We start from the raw sequence: 19,370 nt of genomic DNA, 5'->3' as shown, positions 1-19,370 counted from the left end.
ATTCACCGTGTTTACAACATCCTCTTATCAGCTTGGGCAACTCACTTCATTCAATGCTCCAAGCCAGCGCTGGTTGGACAAGGACAGCTGACAGCATTCTTAATGGATAACACTGTAATAAGGAAGTAACAATCCCTGCCTGGCACCAGCTGGCAGGGATTTATTTAACTTTGTATTGCACTGTGTCACCTGCACCTTCAGAGGCAATGTGAGAAAAGACTAGGATGAGGTGAGTGTTTTCATGGCTGTTTAGAAAAGTAGGGTGGCTCAAATTACACCATATTATACTGATTTGACGTGGATAGTCTGGAGCCCTGTGGCAAGGGTGGAGAAAGGGAGCAGCAAGCAGCTCCACACAAAGCTCCTGTCCTCCGCCTAGGCTATTTGCTTTATATTTTCCTGTTTTCAATGAGCCACGGCCATTAACGTTGCCAGCTCCTCCTGTGCTCTTCAATGCTGAGATTTTTCCTCACCTCTCTTGGCAGGCGTTTCACCCAGGCTTTCATAACCTTCCCAAGACGCAGCTTTAAGAGCAGCAGTGAGCTCCTATTTTGTTATATTAGGCTTTTGTAAATCCGAGGCTTAAAAACTAGAATGAATGACTGGGTTAGGTTGAATTTACACAGACACATCGAGCAATGCATTTGGAAGTCAATGTATGGGTAGGGCTGAATGTCGTCTGATTGACTTATTATTGATTCATGAACAATACTTACATTATGATATTTGTCTATACGTTTCCTCTAAATACAAGTTACAAATTCAACTCTACATCTATGGTACAATCATGACACGATTCCTTTTGTATTCATTTGTAATTGTATTTCAATATTAATTCTTTCTTAAAAGCTCTTTTGTAACCCAAACAGCTTACAAAAACCCAGTGTTCTCAGACACTTGTGCTAATTGTTTTTGTGCTTTTGAGCTTTTAATTAAGACAGCCAATCAGCAGTCTATATTTTGAATCGTGCATGCCTATTGGCTCACTGGTGCCGATAAAACTGACTACTTGACTGTGTTGACTGAGACAGATCCTTTCTCTACTCAAAACAAGTGAGTCGGTGTCGTTAGGTTTTGATACCAAGCCCTACTCCAACTCCAAGCTAAAAAGCAGCTTACCTGGTGACAAGTGATGAGCAAGGCAGACCAAACAAATATCCCTGAGAGAGCCTGGGCAGCAGTTGTGTTCAGGAAGATCTGGTCCTCCTCTGGCGTCCCGTTTTTTGATATGATTATGGTCATATTACCCATGCGACTTAAGTTTGACACCAACAGTGAAGATGAATCCTGAACACTGTGGTCTGAAGCCATCATCACTGTACTGTTAGCAATCTCCTCCAATGATTCATTCATCTGTGAAGTCAAAAACACTGGGATTATGATATACACTGCACAGTGGCCGACTAAGTAACATCACCTTTTTCTTACATTTTGGTTAGAATGTTGTTTACACATTTCTGGCTTGCTACTAGAGAAAAAGCTGGCTACATAGCTTGAATCACTTTAATAGAAAGCAACCCGAAATGTAACCTTGACTCCTGCATGAAATAAGATGTGAGCTTTTTACGCTGTCACTACTTAAAGCGCAGTCATGTCTGTAGAAAGCCAATATAAATGTTAATACGAAATACCAGAGAGGTGAAAAACATGTTCAGTGATCTTTTCATCTACATCTAAGAGACACAATTTTGTATTTGGTTGGCAAGTCGCTCACCTTTCACTGCCTGTCAGCAGACAGCCACCAGCAGATATATGCAATTCTGTGAGCAAACTGTGAGTGGGCCCACCAGTGGAGGTCACAAGGGAAGTGTGGTGGGGCCAGTGGGCCACGAACTGCATCGATAGCAAACCACAGGCCTCGTCTTTCTCAGTCTTTGTAAGAAGGAAAACAGCTGTCAGTTTGTGCTTTACTGCATTTACAATTTGAAAAATAAATTCTCAACTCAAAAGGTTTATAAGTAAGGGGTATAAAGAGTCACAAAATTCATAATCTGCAGCGATAGGAGACGGCTGTGTCTCAAAACAATACATTTTTCAATACTGTAAAAATAAGGAGTGCCTGGAAATGTGGCTTATTTTAACTGCTTAGGTAGCAAAGAGGTGAGGAAGAGGGTGCAGGCAGGATGGAGTGGGTGGAGACAGGTGTCAGGGCTGATGTGTGACAGAAGGACAGCAGCAAGAGTGAAAGGGAAGGTTTACAAGACCGTAGTGCATCCTGCTATGATGTATGGTTTGGAGACTGTGGCTCTGTCTAAAAGACAGGAGGCTGAGCTGGAGGTGGCGGAGATGAAGATGCTGAGATTTTCGTTGGGAGTGACAAGGATGGACAAGATTAGAAATGAGCAGATCAGAGGGACAGTGAAGGTGGAGCAGTTTGGAGATAAAGCCAGAGAGGCCAGGTTGAGATGGTTTGGACATGTGTTGAGGAGGAATAGTGGATATATTGGTCAAAGAACGTTGGAGATGGAGCTGCCGGTTAGAAGGAGAAGAGGTAGACCTCAGAGAAGGTTTATGGCTGTAGTGAAGGTGGACATGGAGATGGTTGGTGTGAAAGTAGAGGACGCAGTGGATAGGGCAAGATGGAGGCAGATGATCCGCTGTGGCGACACCTAAAGGGAGCAGCCGAAAGAAGAAGAAGGTGGCCATGAGCTACTAAGACCTAATATACCTGCTCTTGATTTTGAGATAACGAGGAAATAGTTTGACAATTTTCACGATTAATTTGACTAATTTGAATTAACATTTTCACACAACGTTAGAAATGTGACAATCGAGATTGTATAAGTTTACATTGCTTTAATTACTTTAATTAAAATATCAACAAAAACTTTTCAAATTTTTCAAGATGAACGAAAAACGCATCTTAAATAAAAAACGGCACCTTTCTGAGGTCTATGCATGACCTCAGCCACATGCAGCAGAAAAAACACTCAGGAAAACAGAGGAATGAGCTCATACCAAAGTAAGGTGGTCACTGGTATGGAATTGGTACAGATTTTAAAGGAGGTTGAACAAATTCATGTAAAGTGTAAGTTGAGTCGAATTACAGGTGCAATCAAATAAAGCAGTACAACTAGGAAAACTGTTACCTGTCAGAGGGCATCTCTCAAGCCTGAAACAGTAGATAGGCTTGTGTTCCTTTTAAGAAATCTGTAAAGAACTTTGTGGTTTTGCATGTTTCTTAATGTAAGGAGGTCAAGCTTGCACATTATTTAAACTGAGAGTTGCTTATGAGCTTCCAGGAAGCTGCTCGCTATTCTTAAAAGAATATCACTAATTACGATGGTTATGTTTTAATTATTGGTTTTTTGTTACAAACATTGTTGTGCATGCACAGTTTGAGTCCCTCGAAAGGATATTTAAAAGTAACCACTATTAGCACAATTTAATAATTAAGTGGTGCTGTTTCTATTTTTGCACTTCTGCAGTCTTTTACATTAGCACAGAAAAATCATTTTTCAATGGCATTATTAAAGAAACCAAAAAAATTCAGGTGGGATGGTCTGCTCTAATGATTTTTTTTTCCTGGTAAAACATTCTTGGCTAGGAGGGCTTAATTAAGACAACAGATGGAATGAAATGTTTATTTACCACTCATATTTACAAATATCAGGCATTACCTGTGGCTCACTATGGCCATAAAAAGCAGTTAAATTTGACAGATTTAGCATACGCATGCAGAAGGCCTACTATGCAAAAGTATCCACTCAATATAGTCATTATGTACTATTACATTATGTATTTCTTCTTCTTTTGCATGTTTGTTGTCACACAAATGTTTCAGATCACCAAACTAATTTAAATTTTAGACAAAGATACCAAGTAAACACAAAATGCAGTTTATAAATGAAGGTCTTTAATGTCTTCATGACTCCACCATAAGAAAGAGACTGGGCAAAAATGGCCTGCATGGCCAACAGCACCAAGACGAAAAACCACTGCTGAGTAAAAAGAACACAAAGGCTCGTCTCAGTTTTGCCAGAAAACGTCTTGATGATCCTCAAGACTTTTGGGAGAATACTCTTTGGACTGACGAGACAAAAGTTGAACTTTTTGGAAGGTGTATGTCCCATTACATCTGGCATAGAAATAACAGCATTTCAGAAAAGGAACATCATACCAACAGTAAAATATGGTGGTGGTAGTGTGATGGTCTGGGGCTGTTTTGTTGCTTCAGAACCCGAAAGACTTGCTGGAACCATGAATTCTGTTGTCTTCCAAAAAATCCTGAAGGAGAATGCCCGGCCAACTGTTCGTGACCTCAGGCTGAAGCGCACTTGGGTTGTGCAACAAGACAATGATCCAAAACACACCAGCAAGTCCACCTCTGAATGGCTTAAGAAAAACAAAACTAACACTTCAGAGTGGCCTAATCAAAGTCCTGACCTGAATCCGATTGAGATGCTGTGGCATGATCTTAAAAAGCCGGTTCATGCTTGGAACCCCTCCAATGTGGATGAATTACAACAATTCCACAAAGATGAGTGGGCCAAAATTCCTCCACAGCGCTGTAAAAGACTCATTGCCAGTTATCGCAAATGCTTCATTGCAGTTGTAGCTGCCATGGGTGGCCCAAGCAGTTATGAGGTTTTGGGGGCAATCACTTTTCACACAGGGCCCTGTAGGTTTGGATTTCTTTTCCCCTTGATAATAAAGACCTTCATTTATAAACTGCATTGTGTGTTTACTTGTGTTATCTTCGTCTAATACTTAAATTTGTTTGGTGATCTGAAACATTTAAGTGTGACAAACATGCAAAAGAAGAAGAAATCAGGAAGGGGGCAAACACTTTTTCACACCCCTGTATATATTAGCTGGTCAGAAAACAGCAGGAAACATAATTAACAGAAAAGTATAAGAAAGCCTCCAACACTACGAATAATAAGAAACCTATCAGTATTTCATTTTACTTTTGTGCGCCGACTGCCACTTTATCTCTCCCATCATTACAACCTTAAATCAAACAAGTTCCAGCTGCCTCCTCCCAATCCAAGCTGCACCCCTCTGAGTCACTGATTGTGTCAGTGTTACCTTTAAACTGACATAAGCTACACAGACACACCTCAGCTCAGCTGCCCAGCAAATTGCTAATGGGCATCTAAATGGCTAAATGACATTTTGAGGAGATATCAACGCTAAGCTGTTAATAAGCCATTACTGAAAAAAAAGTATATGGACAAAAAAAAAAAAGGAGAGAATTTGCAGGAGAACACAAACTCGACATCTGAGACGTGGAGACTAGGTTTCTATGGGATGACGTGTCTAAATTGGCAATTCGGGTTGCTTGGACCATGAGAAGCAGGAACATTGAACCTTGGAGTTGCGGAAGAATATCCCTGCAGATTTCTCTGAAAAACTGTAAACAAGTCTCTCGGAAAAATGAAAGATTTAATGAAGGCAAATGGTGGACATGGAAAAATGTTACATTATATTCAGTAGTGGTTTAGTATTAATGGTTAAATACGTGTTCTGGTGTTTTTGCTTGCACTGAAAAATAACATACTTGAAAGGTTGGTCTCTGATTTCTACTTTTCGGTGATAATGCTTCCTCTTAAAGTGTATTTATGAAGAAGGAGAGCTACTTTTACCTGCATTTCAGTCACTTTTAGCTTAGAAATGTCTTTGTTTAATTTCAGGTCACAGCACCTGGACACCACCTGACATTTGAGCGCCATCACATCAATTTTACACACTCTTAAACTGGTTCTTCAGGGTTTTTTTTAGGAAAGATACTAGTTTTAAATAGAACAATGAACACTCAAAGAACCCTCTCTGCTTGATTAAAGGGTTCTTTGCATCATAAAGATATAGATTTGTTCAGCTTGATGGACGATGTGCTGTGGATAAATCTATATAGAACCTTTTTTGAAAAGGGTTTCATATAGCACCAAAAAGGGTTCTTCTATTATTATGATGTCAAGTTTGACACAACAGAAGAACCCTTTTTGGTGCCATAAAGAACCTTTTTCAAAAAGGTTCTCTATGGAACCATTTCTCCATTAATCTGAAGAACCCTTTCAGGATGCAAAGAACTCTCTAAACGTGCAAAGGGTTCTTCACGAGCTCACAGCTCTAAACGGAACCATTTTCTTTACAAAAGAACCCTTGAATAGCCATCAGTTCTAAGTGTGTAGCAAAACAATTACAAAAAGAGAAGAACAGCGCTTAACCAATGTCTGCTCCTACATACTTCTGTATCTATATATCTATATACACAGACATTAGACATACATACATATACATATATATGTACAGACCAAAAGTTTGGACACACCTTCTCATTCAAAGAGTTTTCTTTATTTTCATGACTATGAAAATTGTAGATTCACACTGAAGGCATCAAAACTATGAAACTATGGAATTATATTCTTAATAAAAAAAGTGTGAAACAACTGAAAATATGTCTTATATTCTAGGTTCTTCAAAGTAGCCACCTTTTGCTTTGATTACTGCTTCGTACACTCTTGGCATTCTCTTGATGAGCTTCAAGAGGTAGTCACCTGAAATGGTCTTCACTTCACAGGTGTGCCCTGTCAGGTTTAATAAGTGGGATTTCTTGCCTTATAAATGGGGTTGGGACCATCAGTTGTGTTGTGCAGAAGTGAGGTGGATACACAGTTGATAGTCCTACTGAATAGACTGTTAGAATTTGTATTATGGCAAGAAAAAAGCAGCTAAGTAAAGAAAAACAAGTGGCCATCATTACTTTAAGAAATGAAGGTCAGTCAGCCCAAAGAATTGGGAAAACTTTGGAAGTGTCTCCAAGTGCAGTCGCAAAAACCATCAAGCGCTACAAAGAAACTGGCTCACATGAGGACTGCCCCAGGAAAGGAGGACCAAGAGTCACCGCTGCTGCGGAGGATAAGTTCATCCGAGTCACCAGCCTCAGAAATCACAGATAAACAGCAGCTCAGATTAGAGACCAGGTCAATGGCACACAGAGTTCTAGCAGCAGACGCATCTCTAGAACAGCTGTTAAGATGAGACTGTGCATCAGGCCTTCATGGTAAAACAGCTGCTAGGAAACCACTGCTAAGGACAGGCAACAAGCAGAAGAGACTTGTTGCCACCGTAAAGCATGGAGGAGGAGGAGGTGTGATGGTGCTTTGCTGGTGACACTGTTGGGGATTTATTCAAAATTGAAGGCATACTGAACCAGCATGGCTACCACAGCATCTTGCAGCGGCATGCTATTCCATTCGGTTGGCGTTTAGTTTGACCATCATCTATTTTTCAACAGGACAATGACCCCAAACACACCTCCAGGCTGTGTAAGGGCTATTTGACCAAGAAGGAGAGTGATGGTGTGCTGCGCCAGATGACCTGGCCTCCACAGTCCTGAACCCAATCGAGATGGTTTGGGGTGAGCTGGACCGCAGAGTGAAGGCAAAAGGGCCAACAAGTGCTAAGCATCTCTGGGAACTCCTTCAAGACTGTTGGAAGACCATTTCAGGTGACTACCTCTTGAAGCTCAAGAGAATGCCAAGAGTGTGCGAAGCAGTAATCAAAGCAAAAGGTGGCTACTTTGAAGAACCTAGAATATAAGACATATGTTCAGTTGTTTCACACTTTTGTTAAGTATATAATTCCACATATGTTAATTCATAGTTTTGATGCCTTCAGTGTGAATCTACAATTTTCATAGTCATGAAAATAAAGAAAACTCTTTGAATGAGAAGGTGTGTCCAAACTTTTGGTCTGTACTAAAATAAATAAATATATATATATATAGCTCATAAAAATAAAGGGAACACTTAAACAACACAATATAACTCCAAGTAAATTTCTTTTACTTCTGTGAAATCAAACTGTCCACTTAGGAAGCAACACTGATTGACAATCAGTTTCACAGCTGTTGTGCAAATGGAACAAACAACAGGTGGAAATTACTGGCAATTAGCAAGACACACTCAATAAAGGACTGGTTCTGCAGGTGGGGACCACAGACCACTTCTCAGTACCTTTCTGTTTTCTGGCTGATGTTTTGGTCACTTTTGAATGACCAAAATTACCTCCAGCAGGCCACAAATGTGCATGTGTCTGCACAAACGGTTAGAAAGCGACTCCATGAGGATGGTATGAGGGCCCATTGTAGGGAGGTCATACAGGCACATGGAGGCCACACACAATACTGAGCCTCATTTTGACTTGTTTTAAGGACATTACATCAAAGTTGGATCAGCCTGTCGTGTGTTTTTCCACTTTAATTTTGTGTGTGACTCCAAATCCAGGCCTCCATTGGTTAATAAATTTGATTTCCATTGATGATTTTTGTGCGATTTTGTTGTCAGCACATTCAACTTTGTACAGAACAAAGTATTCAATGAGAATATTTAATTCATTCAGATCTAGGATGTGTTATTTGAGTGTTCCCTTTATTTTTTTGAGCAGTGTATATATACACACACACTAATATATATATATATATATATATATATATATATATAAATATATACATACACACACATATATATATATATATATATATATATATATATATATATATATATATACACATACATATATATATATATATATATATATATATATATATATATACACACATACATATATATATATATATATATATATATATATATATATATATATATACACATACATATATATATATATATATATATATATATATATATATATATATATATATATATATATACATACACACACACACACACACACACACACTAATTTATATATATATATATATATATATATATATATATATATATATATATATACACACACACACACACACACACACACACACACACATCTATATATTAGACAGACACACACACACACACACCTAACTATCTCTATATACACAGACAGTACACATATTATATAACATATACACACACACACAGAATGTTTGAAAATGGTTCTATATAGCACCAAAAAGGGTTCTAGCATTACAAACTTGATAGCAGCAGAACCTCTTCTAGAACCATCTGTCTGAATAACCATTTCACCAAGCAAAGATCCATTTGAGCATGAGCTGGTTCTATAAAGACTGTGGAACTGAAGAACCGTGTTCTTGTAAAGTGTGTAGGACACACTGACTGTAGGTTTCCTGCAGATGCTGTATCTGTGCATGTCCTTCACTGGCCTTAACTGGACGCTGAGAGAGGAGCTCAGGAAAGAAAGGCAGCTAATTAAGAGGACAACAAACGAGCTTTACTCCGTCCACAGACGCTCATTAGTCTCACGCTCAGCCCGCATGGTGCCAATTTAAATATGGTGAAATCTCGCTCACTCCTCAGTTAAACAGCCCAATTCAGCTCATTAACGAGACGCTCACCCTGGCGTCACCTACACCGAGCCTCACTGCACAGAGCAATGGAGTCGGGCTGGAGGTGCCGTCTTGTGTCCACACGCTCAGGGAAAAAGGTGCTTTTTTGTTGCTCAAGTGGCCCGAAGTTTCATCTTTCGGCCACATTTTAGACGTTTTTAGGCACAACTTACAACCCGAGCGATGGAAAACGACGCGCTCGCCACTCACCCTCTCAGTGACACGGCGGACACCTGTTGCCTCACTTCACCCGCCCTTCGCTGAGGCAGCGCTGCCGGGGAGCCTCACCAACACCGCCCTCGAAAAGTCCCCGTTTCCTCCAACTTTCTCCAACGGCGGTTTCAGGGCATAACCCGTGTGCGCACTCACTCCGAAGGAAACCTCGAGGTAAAAGCTGCCATCAGGAGAAACTCTTCCTCGCCCCTCAACTGACTCTCAACTTCCTCGTTTGGTCGACAGGTAGGTCGGACAGATCGAAGTCCACCATGAGCTCAGCTCGCTTCACGATAACACGCAAGCGACGTTTAAAACACACCTACTGGGCCACTCGGCCACTCATCACGACATGAAACCGCGCTCTCGTGTTCTCTTTAAAAGTTTTAAGGTGCTGAATCGTTTTCCTCGCAGGCTCCTCCGTTCAGGTAGAAGCTCCTGACACACAAACACACAGCCTGTCCACGTGACCTAACGACGGCAGCCTTGTGATCACGTGGCCTCGGGCCCAACTTGTAAGGTAAGCGCACCTGTTGGTCCTGCAGCTGCAGAAACCTGCCTTTCCTTAAGCTCATATCCACTCAGCACGCATGCGCACAAATCCACTCTAATAAAACCATAAGGAAGACGACAGTTGTGAAGTATGGAGAGGAATTCATGCCAAATTCAAAGGAAATCGCTACAATGAATAATGTAAAATGCAATGCATGGCCAGACTTTTCTACAACACACGGCAAAATGGGGAATAACCTCTTTGACACTGTTTACATGTGGCTGTGGCTCGACCTCTTGACCTAAGAACAGCACATGAAGATTTGCATTTTAAAAACGAAATGCTGGATTCATGCCAGACCTGAATACAATCTACCTTGAGGATAAGGATAGCAATTGTTTTCCACCGTGCAGGTGGGACTCATTCACCAATATCACCCCAAGTTAGTTCTTAAATGTGTTCTTGATAAAGGGCCCAAGACAAAGTCTGTCAGATGCATAACGTGATGCATACTGTTCATAACTGTTCGCACCCGTGTGCTCTTGAGTGTGTCGAGTCTGTTCTTACCTAAGAACAAATCCCTTAATAGAAAACATTGGCGACTGTCAGAATCTTTGCAAAAACTGCATAAAAGAACAGAGAAAGAACAAAGAGCCCTTAAAGAACAGAGCCCTGCTGGTGACCTCCTGTTTCAATAAAAAAAATAACGCATGGCCACAACTTAGTAAGGCATGAGCTCATTTCAACACCTTACTAAGTCGTGGCCACGCGTTAGGACCTCGTTCCCATGCGTTAAAACGGCGTGGCATGCATTATTTTAGCAGGGCTACATATAAAAGGGTTTTAAGAAATTTCTTCTTAAGAACAGTCGGTAGATGAACACTGCTTAACTTTTAATGTTGGCACGTTTTCCACATATTACTGTTTAAACGCTCTCATATGTGCAGCGTGTTCCACTGTTTTGTTTACATTTCAACATGTTTGAAGTACAAAAAGAGGTCAAGCGATGTGATGATGTAATGTAGGTTTCGTTTATTCATTTTAACATGTATTTTGCATGTCGCTGTGGGAAAGTAATGTCCCGTGTGGGACATTAGACATTAGAGACTGCTTTTCAATGTCACAAATTCCTCTCCATAGTGAAGAAATTCAGTGATGGTCCTCTTAAAATCCTACAAATCTGCATTCAATATCATTTCCACAGTGACACTGAAGAAAAAAAACATTGAAACTTAACACGTCAAACACATAAAAAGATGACAGTTAATCGATTTAAAAAATATTCACAAGAATTATTATTTTGTGCCATAAACTGTCTCGTGAATATTTTCCATAACTCCTTCTGGTCACCACACTTGGCAGCTTTTGATCATATCTTTAAGAGTTTTCATATTTTCAGCACTGCAGTCCTTGAGTGCAAGTCCCAAAAGAACGGGTCGATTTCCTGCTTCTTGCGACACAAATGTTGCAATATTTTTGGCATAAACATGCGTGAGAGCCTGTGAAAAGGAAGAGAGTGAATATGAAACACAAATTATATTCTGCCACTGCACTTTATATTCTGCCGTTCTACCGTTGCTGTACCTCATCTTTTCCTAGGAGCACCTTAGTAGTAAACATGGGTGTGCTGATGTCACTGCATCTTGCATCAGGTGTTACAGATACAAGAGTCCCGATCTTCCCATACTGTGTAAGGACGATGAAGATGTAATTGCTGAATTCTGTGCAAACAACTTGAGTTGAAATTCCATTGACAGTTTTCTCTGTTTGCCTTGTTTTGATGAATGGTTGATGTGCCATAGCAAGTCTTGTCACCTGAAAGAACAGCCATACAGAAATAAGTGTCAGCAAAGCTGTAGGTTTTACTCATCTGTAGTAGCTAAATGGACACTGCAACCGAAATGGAAAAAAAATTAACCATCACGTCATCCACTATAAGGGGCAGTCGTGGGCTGGAGGTTAGGGAACTGGCCCTGTGACCGGAAGGTCGCCGGTTCGATCCCCAGAGCAGACAGCACATGACTGAGGTGTCCTTGAGCAAGACACCTAACCCCCAACTGCTCCCTGGGCGCCATGGATAGGGCTGCCCACCGCTCCGGGCAAGTGTGCTCACTGCCCCCTAGTGTGTGTGTGTCTATTCACTAGTGTGTATGTGGTGTTTCACTTCACAGACGGGTTCAATGCGGAGGTGGAATTTCCCCGTTTGTGGGACTAATAAAGTGCTCACTAGCCTCTTACAGGTACAGTAATGTAAAATTGCTACATAATACTGCAATGTTATGTAACAATTTTATCTTAAAATAAGTTTCAAAATCGTTTTTGATTGTACACCAAGTTATATTAGGAAGCATGGCATCTCTGTCATTGTGACTCTGGGCCTGGAACACCTGTATAGCGCTATGTAACTTTGGAGTGGGCAGGAAGCCTCTCACAAGGACTGCGTAACACTTTACGGCCCCACGTCACACATCGGCAACAATAGCTTCAGCTAGTTATAAGTAGCTTGGTATTTCTAGCAAGGACGTCATAGCAGAGGCTACCAAAAGAATGAAAAAGATGTTGTACAATGCTGCTGTAAGACTAGGAAAACCTTCCTCTGATGATGTATCCTGAAGGTGGAAGAACATTTTAAAAGGACTGGAAATGCTTTGGGAAGGACATATAGCACTGACCTAGAAAAAAAAAAAAAAAGCCATATCACTAGATGACATTGCAGATTTATGAGCCTCAAGAGTCTGGATTCGTTGAGCCCCAATAGAGTTCCCAGTGACTGTGATATAATGTGCATATTACTGGGTACAGTAAGAACGCTAATGTAAAAAAATTGAATTGGCAAGTCATTGGGGACGAGGGATGCAGTGCTGCCCAACAAAATACTACAATAACACAGGAATTAACATTATTTTTTTGGCCAGAATGTAACCTAGACACTTCTGGACATTTGAAAATGATCATGCTGAGCAGAGAAGCAGGTGTTTCACTGTATAATCAATAAGCAGGTAACCGACTAATTAGAAACTATCTCGGTGTGAACCTTAATGAGATTTATTTGCCTGTAATAAAGTATCTAGAAATCCTGACTTCTCCCCGTTAATTCTGCACGAAAAGCCGTCCAACGGACAAAGTAAAATGCATTTTTAACGCAAACTTTTAGAGCATTTTTACTTTTTTAAACAACTGGAATGCAGCCAGCAGGGTGACTAGCTAACCTAGCTAACCCTACATAACCTAACTAGCACAAGAACTAGAAGATTTTTGTCGTATTAGTGCACCAGCTTTGTGCTTTTTCCTACCACGGTCTTCCCACATACTTCATCTGAAGTGGTAAACGAGTATTCAGTATCTGCCAGAAACAGAAATAATAAGTGTAATATGTTTTTCATTCATTTTTATCGTGCTACACTTGCTAATGCCATGGCACTACTAGCCAGAGTAGGCCCCATCTCCGCGGCCGAGAGGAGCAGCTGAAGCCGGGCTCGGAGCACAGGAAACACCGAGGCTTTCTACCGAGCAGAAATACAACGCGAGATCTCGTCAATTTATAACAGATTTGATCCGAATATATACAAAAAAAACAAGAATACGCTGAATAAATGTGAACGTTCTCACCGCCGCTTCACCTACCGGTTTATGTTCTCATAAACACTCTGCATGCGTTCACTTAAGGCAGCGCGACGGATTTACACCGCATGCGTGGGCATCGCTGCATAGCCGGAGTGTTTTGTAGATCTGCGCCTCGAGCAGGCATGCGCACTGCCTAATAGTGCATGAATGAAGTTTATTTAAAAAAATCTTTTTTCCCAAAGATTTATTAATGTAACTATTTCAATCACTATGAAGCACCTGGAATTAATTAATTAATAGTAATTACTTTATTCAATACCTTATTACGTCCTGAGTGACACTTGAGGAAAGGGCGTAGGGGTTAGAATGGAGAGTGGGCAATTTCATGGCCAGGATTTATAGGTCAAATAAGTATTAGATAAAATCTGCTGAACGTCTGTCAGCACTGATATTTTCTGGAGACATAGATCAAAGTGAGATAAGGAGACCATAGGCTACATCCAGTACTGCATACTACCATACAAAATGTACAAAACAGTACATGCATTCGTTTGCTGTAATGATATGTCTTGTTGGATGCAGCCTGCGTTCCATGGAGAGGATTACATCATCAGTCTGTTGGTCAGCAGAAATGTTTTAGTGTGCGTTAGTTGCCTGCATCTATTCTGTGATTTGTACACATTGATCGTTATTTATGCCATTTATGCAGTTTAGATGTTATATGTGAACAGCTAATCGTACAAGTTTATTTATGCCTCTATGAGCAAAATCTTAGCAGTTTGCAAATCTTAACATTCTTTTCAGGGGAAGTGAAACTGCAATATCTCATTACATTTGCTTAGAAAAATGAACAGAATCAAATTGCAGTAAAAAACAGAGCAATAAAATAAAAGGCCTGGAGACAAGAAGGGGTGTGTGGAGTCAATATAACTTATACAGTATGATTTGTAATTGATTAGGGTACAATTATGTTCCCTGACTAAAGATACTGAGATGTACCCTTGAGGGTACCACCCCACCCCAGATGAGAACTGCCCCAGTGACAGTTTCATTTTTTTTTTTTTTCTGAGAGTGTAGGGCTGGAACTTTGGGGCAGAAGCTCTGAATGAATTTACCTCTGAGAGTACGAATTTACTGTAGTGTGAAGGCAGAGGAAAGGGAGAGACACGTTTGTAAAGAATCATCATCCATTAGTCTGTGAAGTTCTAACATGGGGACCCTCACTTTGGAAGTAGCCTTTGTTTCTCTCATTACTGCTACAATAAGGCTAATTTCCACCAAGCTAATGGTGGTGTACATTCAAATGTGCATGCTGTAATGCTTAATACTACTAATTCTAGACCTGTGGGTGAGTGACAAAGGAAAAGCTGAACATAAGAGTGCACATGCTTCCAGAAGTTTGTACTGCATCATGATGCAATTAAGAAATTAACATCCTGCCATGTTCTTTGGCATAAAAGTGCTGAGCAGGCCCAGTTAACCTGGATTTTGGATCAAGATGGGAAGAGGAAAAGATTTAAGTGATTTTGGTAGAGTTTATTACTGGGGGATATAGATGGCAGGAGATTCAGTTGCAAAGGCTATTCAACTGGTTAGTGTTTCAATAGGAACAGTGACTGAAGTGACCTCTGTATTTGGATATATGGTGAATTATGAAAAATTGTGTGTTGGTGCAAAATGTAAAAGCCATTAAATTGGGCTGGAGTGCAATGGAGCAGAGTTTTGGCACCTGTGGTTGGTATGAAAGGCAAACCATTTCCAATACAGTCTTGCATTACATTAAGCAAATCAAAATAATTAAAAAATGTGTTATTAACCCTTCCTGCAGTTTTATGATATTTTAACTTGCTAAACAAATTGGTTCCTTATGTCTTGACCTTCTTTTGCATAAGTAACTAGCCAGGATTGCATAACCAGATAAAGATGTCATCATTGAAAGAGCAAACATTTGTTCATAAAGTAGGCCTACTTTTTTTTACCTAAAGTTGATAGCCTTGGAAAACTGTGATGTTTACCCTGCTGTTTTATCAATTAGCTGAGGCTAAAGACACAAAATGTAATACTGGCAGGAAGTGTTTAAAATGGGTACAGTACAAAACCCATTTCAGTCCAAATTCAAAAGACTCAAAGCTCAGATGGGTTGCCAAGTTGAGGACACTGAACCTACATGCATGGGCATAACCTTAAACTTCAACAAGTTGACAAGTGACAACGAGTCCTACACCTTAAGTGGCATGGCTGGCTATGTGTGGGAGCCACAGCTAAGCCCATTGTCCTGAAAATATATTGCTCAGAAAATACTCGCTGCCTCGAAGAAGCTGTAGTCAGCTTCTTATTCGACAGCTTCTTGTTCAGATTTTTCCTTCCCACCTTAAATGGTGCAGCACTTACATTCTGGCACCTCAGCCTGTTCGCCAGCTTTCTGTTGCAATTTTCCTGTTTCATCTTAAGTGCCTCAGATGCCGGAATGTAGCTATTGCAACATTTAAGGTGGAATGGGGAAAATACCAACAAAAATATGATGAACCAGATGCACACAGACCACAGAGTGAAATGACTTAAAATGCCCATCTTTAGTAGCCGCAATGAATTAAAGTTAGCCAACCTTAGCTGAGCCTCAATGCTTCCATCCTAAAGTCTTTCTGAGCTCCATGGGCCTCCAGGTTTCAAATTCATTGCCAGCATTTCCTCTCGTTTTACTACGTCTCCAGTCATGCAGAGGCTTTTTAGGTCAAGATCCAGTTTGTTTGCTTCCTTCCATGACTTCAGCATGCTCTTTCCCTGTCAGTGTGTTTTATATCTGGCAATCTGGGGCGTTGGAATGGTACAGACGCCAGTATCTCTAATGACATCATGTTCATTTTAAGGGTTCCGTAATTAGATTACACATTGTTCCTTTAATATTTCTCATATTTGATGCTTTAGTGTATTGCTTTGAATGTTTAATTTTTTAGTTACTAAATTCTTCAATGTAAGATAAATATTATAATATATTTAAATACATTTTATAATATATAAAGCTTCAATATATTATTGGAGGAGACTGTTTGCCTGATGGTCATCTACCAAGCAAATGGAGAGTGGATCTCAATTTGGGATTCAAAGGTAATTATAGTGGTTTACTTTAAACGGATACAGAGTGTCATCAATAACACTGTATACCAAAACGCAAACTCCCTATTAATACTTGATACTCTCTAAAGCTTCAGTTGTCAAAACTGTCCGAGAAAGCTGTTGAATGTGCACCTCTGCACTGAGGCTATTAAAATAGTTATGTTAGTGAACTTTTAATCTCTCTGTGACAGGCTTGACCTTTCCCCGGCTGCAGGGTAGCCATAAAAACTCTTTAAAATTTAATAAGGCTGTAATTGAAGCATCTTTAAGTAGATGAGGACCGTTTTCTGCACAGCACTGCCTTTTAGCTACAGATTCTTGAAAACCCTTTCTGTAATTGGAACATATCGTGCTGCATAATATTTTCCCTCAGCCGTACAGTTGGGGCTGTCTCATCATGCTTTGAAATAGGTGATATGATTTCACAGTGATTTAGACTTAAGTGAAATGGAGAGCTGCAGAGCGGGTGATGATGATGGAAGGGATGATTGTGCTTCCGTTCCTTTAAACACAGCCTCTGGGTTTCTCTCTCTTTCTCTCTCTGTCTCTCTCTGGCAGGTAAGTTTTCTAACTTTCTTGAATTGCATTCGTTTTAAGTTTAATTTTTAATGTGCCATCATTAAATTTGCCTTCAGCATATCATTATTACAGTGGGTTAGGTGTTTCCACAGCAATGGATTCAGATGGAGCTTTTCATAGTTATTCAGATAGATCTCTTCATGATCATTTAGTTGATTTATGAAAGGTAAATATAATCAAAACTCATTTAGGCAAGACACTACAGGCATGTTTTGGTCCCTTCACCCATGTTTCAGATTTTTGGATGAATTGCATCTGTAACATGCCTTATAATGAAATCATAAAAATGTTAAAACTCAACAGAAATATGTTTATTTCAGCATGTGTAGACAATTTGCATTACTCACGTCTAATTATAATAATAGCAGAAGAAACAGCCGCTTAATGGAGGCTTAGCTCCGCCCACACTTGCCACAAATACTTGAAATCATTAAAAATCTTGTTTTCTGTAGAATGTAACTTGAATATCCAAATACATTTTCTTTGTAATAACAACAACGTTCACAAAAATGATGCATCTTCCCTGAGATCTTATTGGGTGAGCTTTTAAAAAAAGATGGGTCTTGGATAAAGATACACTATATTACAAATGTTTGTAAAAGCACTCTGCAGGACTAGATGCTTCATAGGTGTTTTATACACCTGTGGTCATGGAAGTGACTGGAACACCTGAATTCAATGATTTGGATGGGTGAGTGAATACTTTTGGTAAAAGAATGGGTCGCTCCCTGGAGCTCAGGAATTTCCTCACTGCTAAATATTCCACAGTCAACTGCCAGTGGTATTATAACAAAGATGCCGAGGTGTATGGTGCGCAGAACTTGCCAACTTTTGGCCCCTTAGTTCCAGTGAAAGGAACTCTTAATGCTTCACCAGACCAATAGATTTTGGACAATTTCTTGCTCCCAACTTTGTGGGAACAGTTTGGGGATGGCCTTCCTGTTCCAACATGAATATGCACCAGTGCACAAAGCAAGGTGCATAAAGACATTGGTGAGCTAGTTTGGTGTGGAAGAACTTGACTGCCCTGCACAGAGTCCTGACCTCAACCCGACAGAACACCTTTGGGATGAATTAGAGCGGAGACTGTGAGCCAGGCCTTCTCGTCCAACATCAGTGTCTGACCTCAGAAATGCGCTTCTGGAAGAATGGTCAAAAATTCCCATAAACACTTTCATAACCCTTGTGGAAAGCCTTCCCAGAGGAGTTGAAGCTGTTAAAGCTACAAAGGGTGGGCCGACATCATATTCAACCCTATGGATTAAGAATGGGATCTCACTCAAGTTCATATGCGTGTGAAGGCAGACGAGCGAATACTTTTGGAAATATAGTGTATATAGAAAAGTGTTCTGTATAGCACCAAAAAGGTTTCTTCTATTGTCACAAGCTTGAAATTATAACAATATCAGAACCCTTTTGGGTGCTCTATAGAACCATTTTCAAAAAGGTTCTAAATAGAACCATACACAACACATTCTCCATCAGTCTGAAGAACCATTTCAGTGCTCAGAGTTGCTCAAGAATGCAAATGGTTCTATGATTGTACATGGTTCTATATAAAACTATTGTCTTTACTTAAGAACCCTTGAAGAACCACCTTTTTAAGAGTCTAGTTTAGCTCTGATGCCCATTTAAAAAAAACTTTTTTTTCAAAATCAGACTTTTTTACATTCAGCAATAAAATAATGAGATTCATATTGCTGCATATTTAAGTAAATAATGTCTCCTTTGTATACTTAATTGTAATTTCAGCAAAGCTTCCAATGCATCCATTTTCCATGCCGCTTCTCCCTCAGGGTCGCGGGGGGTGGCGGGGAGCTGGAGCCTATCCCAGCGGTCATCAGGCAGAAGGCAGGATACACCCTGGACAGGTCGCCAGTCCATCACAGGGCAGACAGGCACTCACACCCAAGGGCAATTTAGCACGTCCAATCGGCCTGACTGCACATCTTTGGACTGTGGGAAGAAACCGGAGCACCTGGAGGAAACCCACGGGGAGACACAGGGAGAACATGCAAACTTCACAAAGAGAGGACGGGGAATTGAACCCAGGCCCCCCTCGCTGTGAGGTGACAGCGCTACCCACCGCGCCGC

The 19,370-nt window shown here is 40.3% G+C and overlaps 2 protein-coding genes and 1 long non-coding RNA gene across 7 annotated transcripts in view; 1 reads left to right on the top strand and 2 right to left on the bottom strand.

The window, feature by feature from the left end:
• tmem184a (transmembrane protein 184a) overlaps positions 1-9,662 on the bottom strand; it is a 28,485-nt gene extending 18,823 nt beyond the window's left edge. For 3 of the 4 annotated variants that reach the window (XM_017707495.2, XM_017707496.2, XM_017707498.2), the window contains exons 1-3: positions 9,524-9,662; positions 1,715-1,872; positions 1,120-1,353 (exon numbers count right to left, since the gene is read on the bottom strand). In XM_017707495.2, coding sequence (XP_017562984.1) covers positions 1,120-1,353 — 234 coding nt within the window. In that variant the 5' untranslated portion in view covers positions 1,715-1,872; positions 9,524-9,662. Of the gene's footprint in view, positions 1-1,119; positions 1,354-1,714; positions 1,873-2,497; positions 2,519-9,523 lie in introns of those variants that run through there. The other variant, XM_017707497.2, reaches the window with a different exon arrangement.
• Positions 9,633-19,132, top strand: LOC108433135. Its single transcript, XR_001858274.2, has 3 exons — positions 9,633-9,772; positions 9,941-10,046; positions 19,073-19,132. It is a non-coding gene; the product is annotated as an uncharacterized LOC108433135 (long non-coding RNA).
• Positions 11,029-13,749, bottom strand: psmg3 (proteasome (prosome, macropain) assembly chaperone 3). 2 transcript variants are annotated; one of them, XM_037535430.1, is made up of 3 exons: positions 13,644-13,749; positions 11,604-11,834; positions 11,029-11,518 (listed from the first exon to the last, which is right to left on the bottom strand). In XM_037535430.1, the coding sequence occupies exons 2-3, from the start codon at positions 11,817-11,819 to the stop codon at positions 11,366-11,368; spliced, it is 369 nt and encodes a 122-aa protein (XP_037391327.1). In that variant the 5' UTR covers positions 11,820-11,834; positions 13,644-13,749; the 3' UTR covers positions 11,029-11,365. The 2 variants fall into 2 exon arrangements, with proteins under 2 accessions (XP_037391327.1, XP_037391328.1); XM_037535431.1 differs by lacking the exon at positions 13,644-13,749 and adding an exon at positions 13,185-13,561.
• Positions 19,133-19,370: the final 238 nt, after the last annotated feature.

The sequence above is a fragment of the Pygocentrus nattereri genome, chromosome 27 (genome assembly GCF_015220715.1).
Source record: "Pygocentrus nattereri isolate fPygNat1 chromosome 27, fPygNat1.pri, whole genome shotgun sequence".
In the NCBI taxonomy this organism is placed as follows: domain Eukaryota; kingdom Metazoa; phylum Chordata; class Actinopteri; order Characiformes; family Serrasalmidae; genus Pygocentrus; species Pygocentrus nattereri.
The sequence above is the reverse complement of the archived record's forward strand: the minus strand, read 5'-3'. Positions and strand labels throughout refer to the sequence as shown.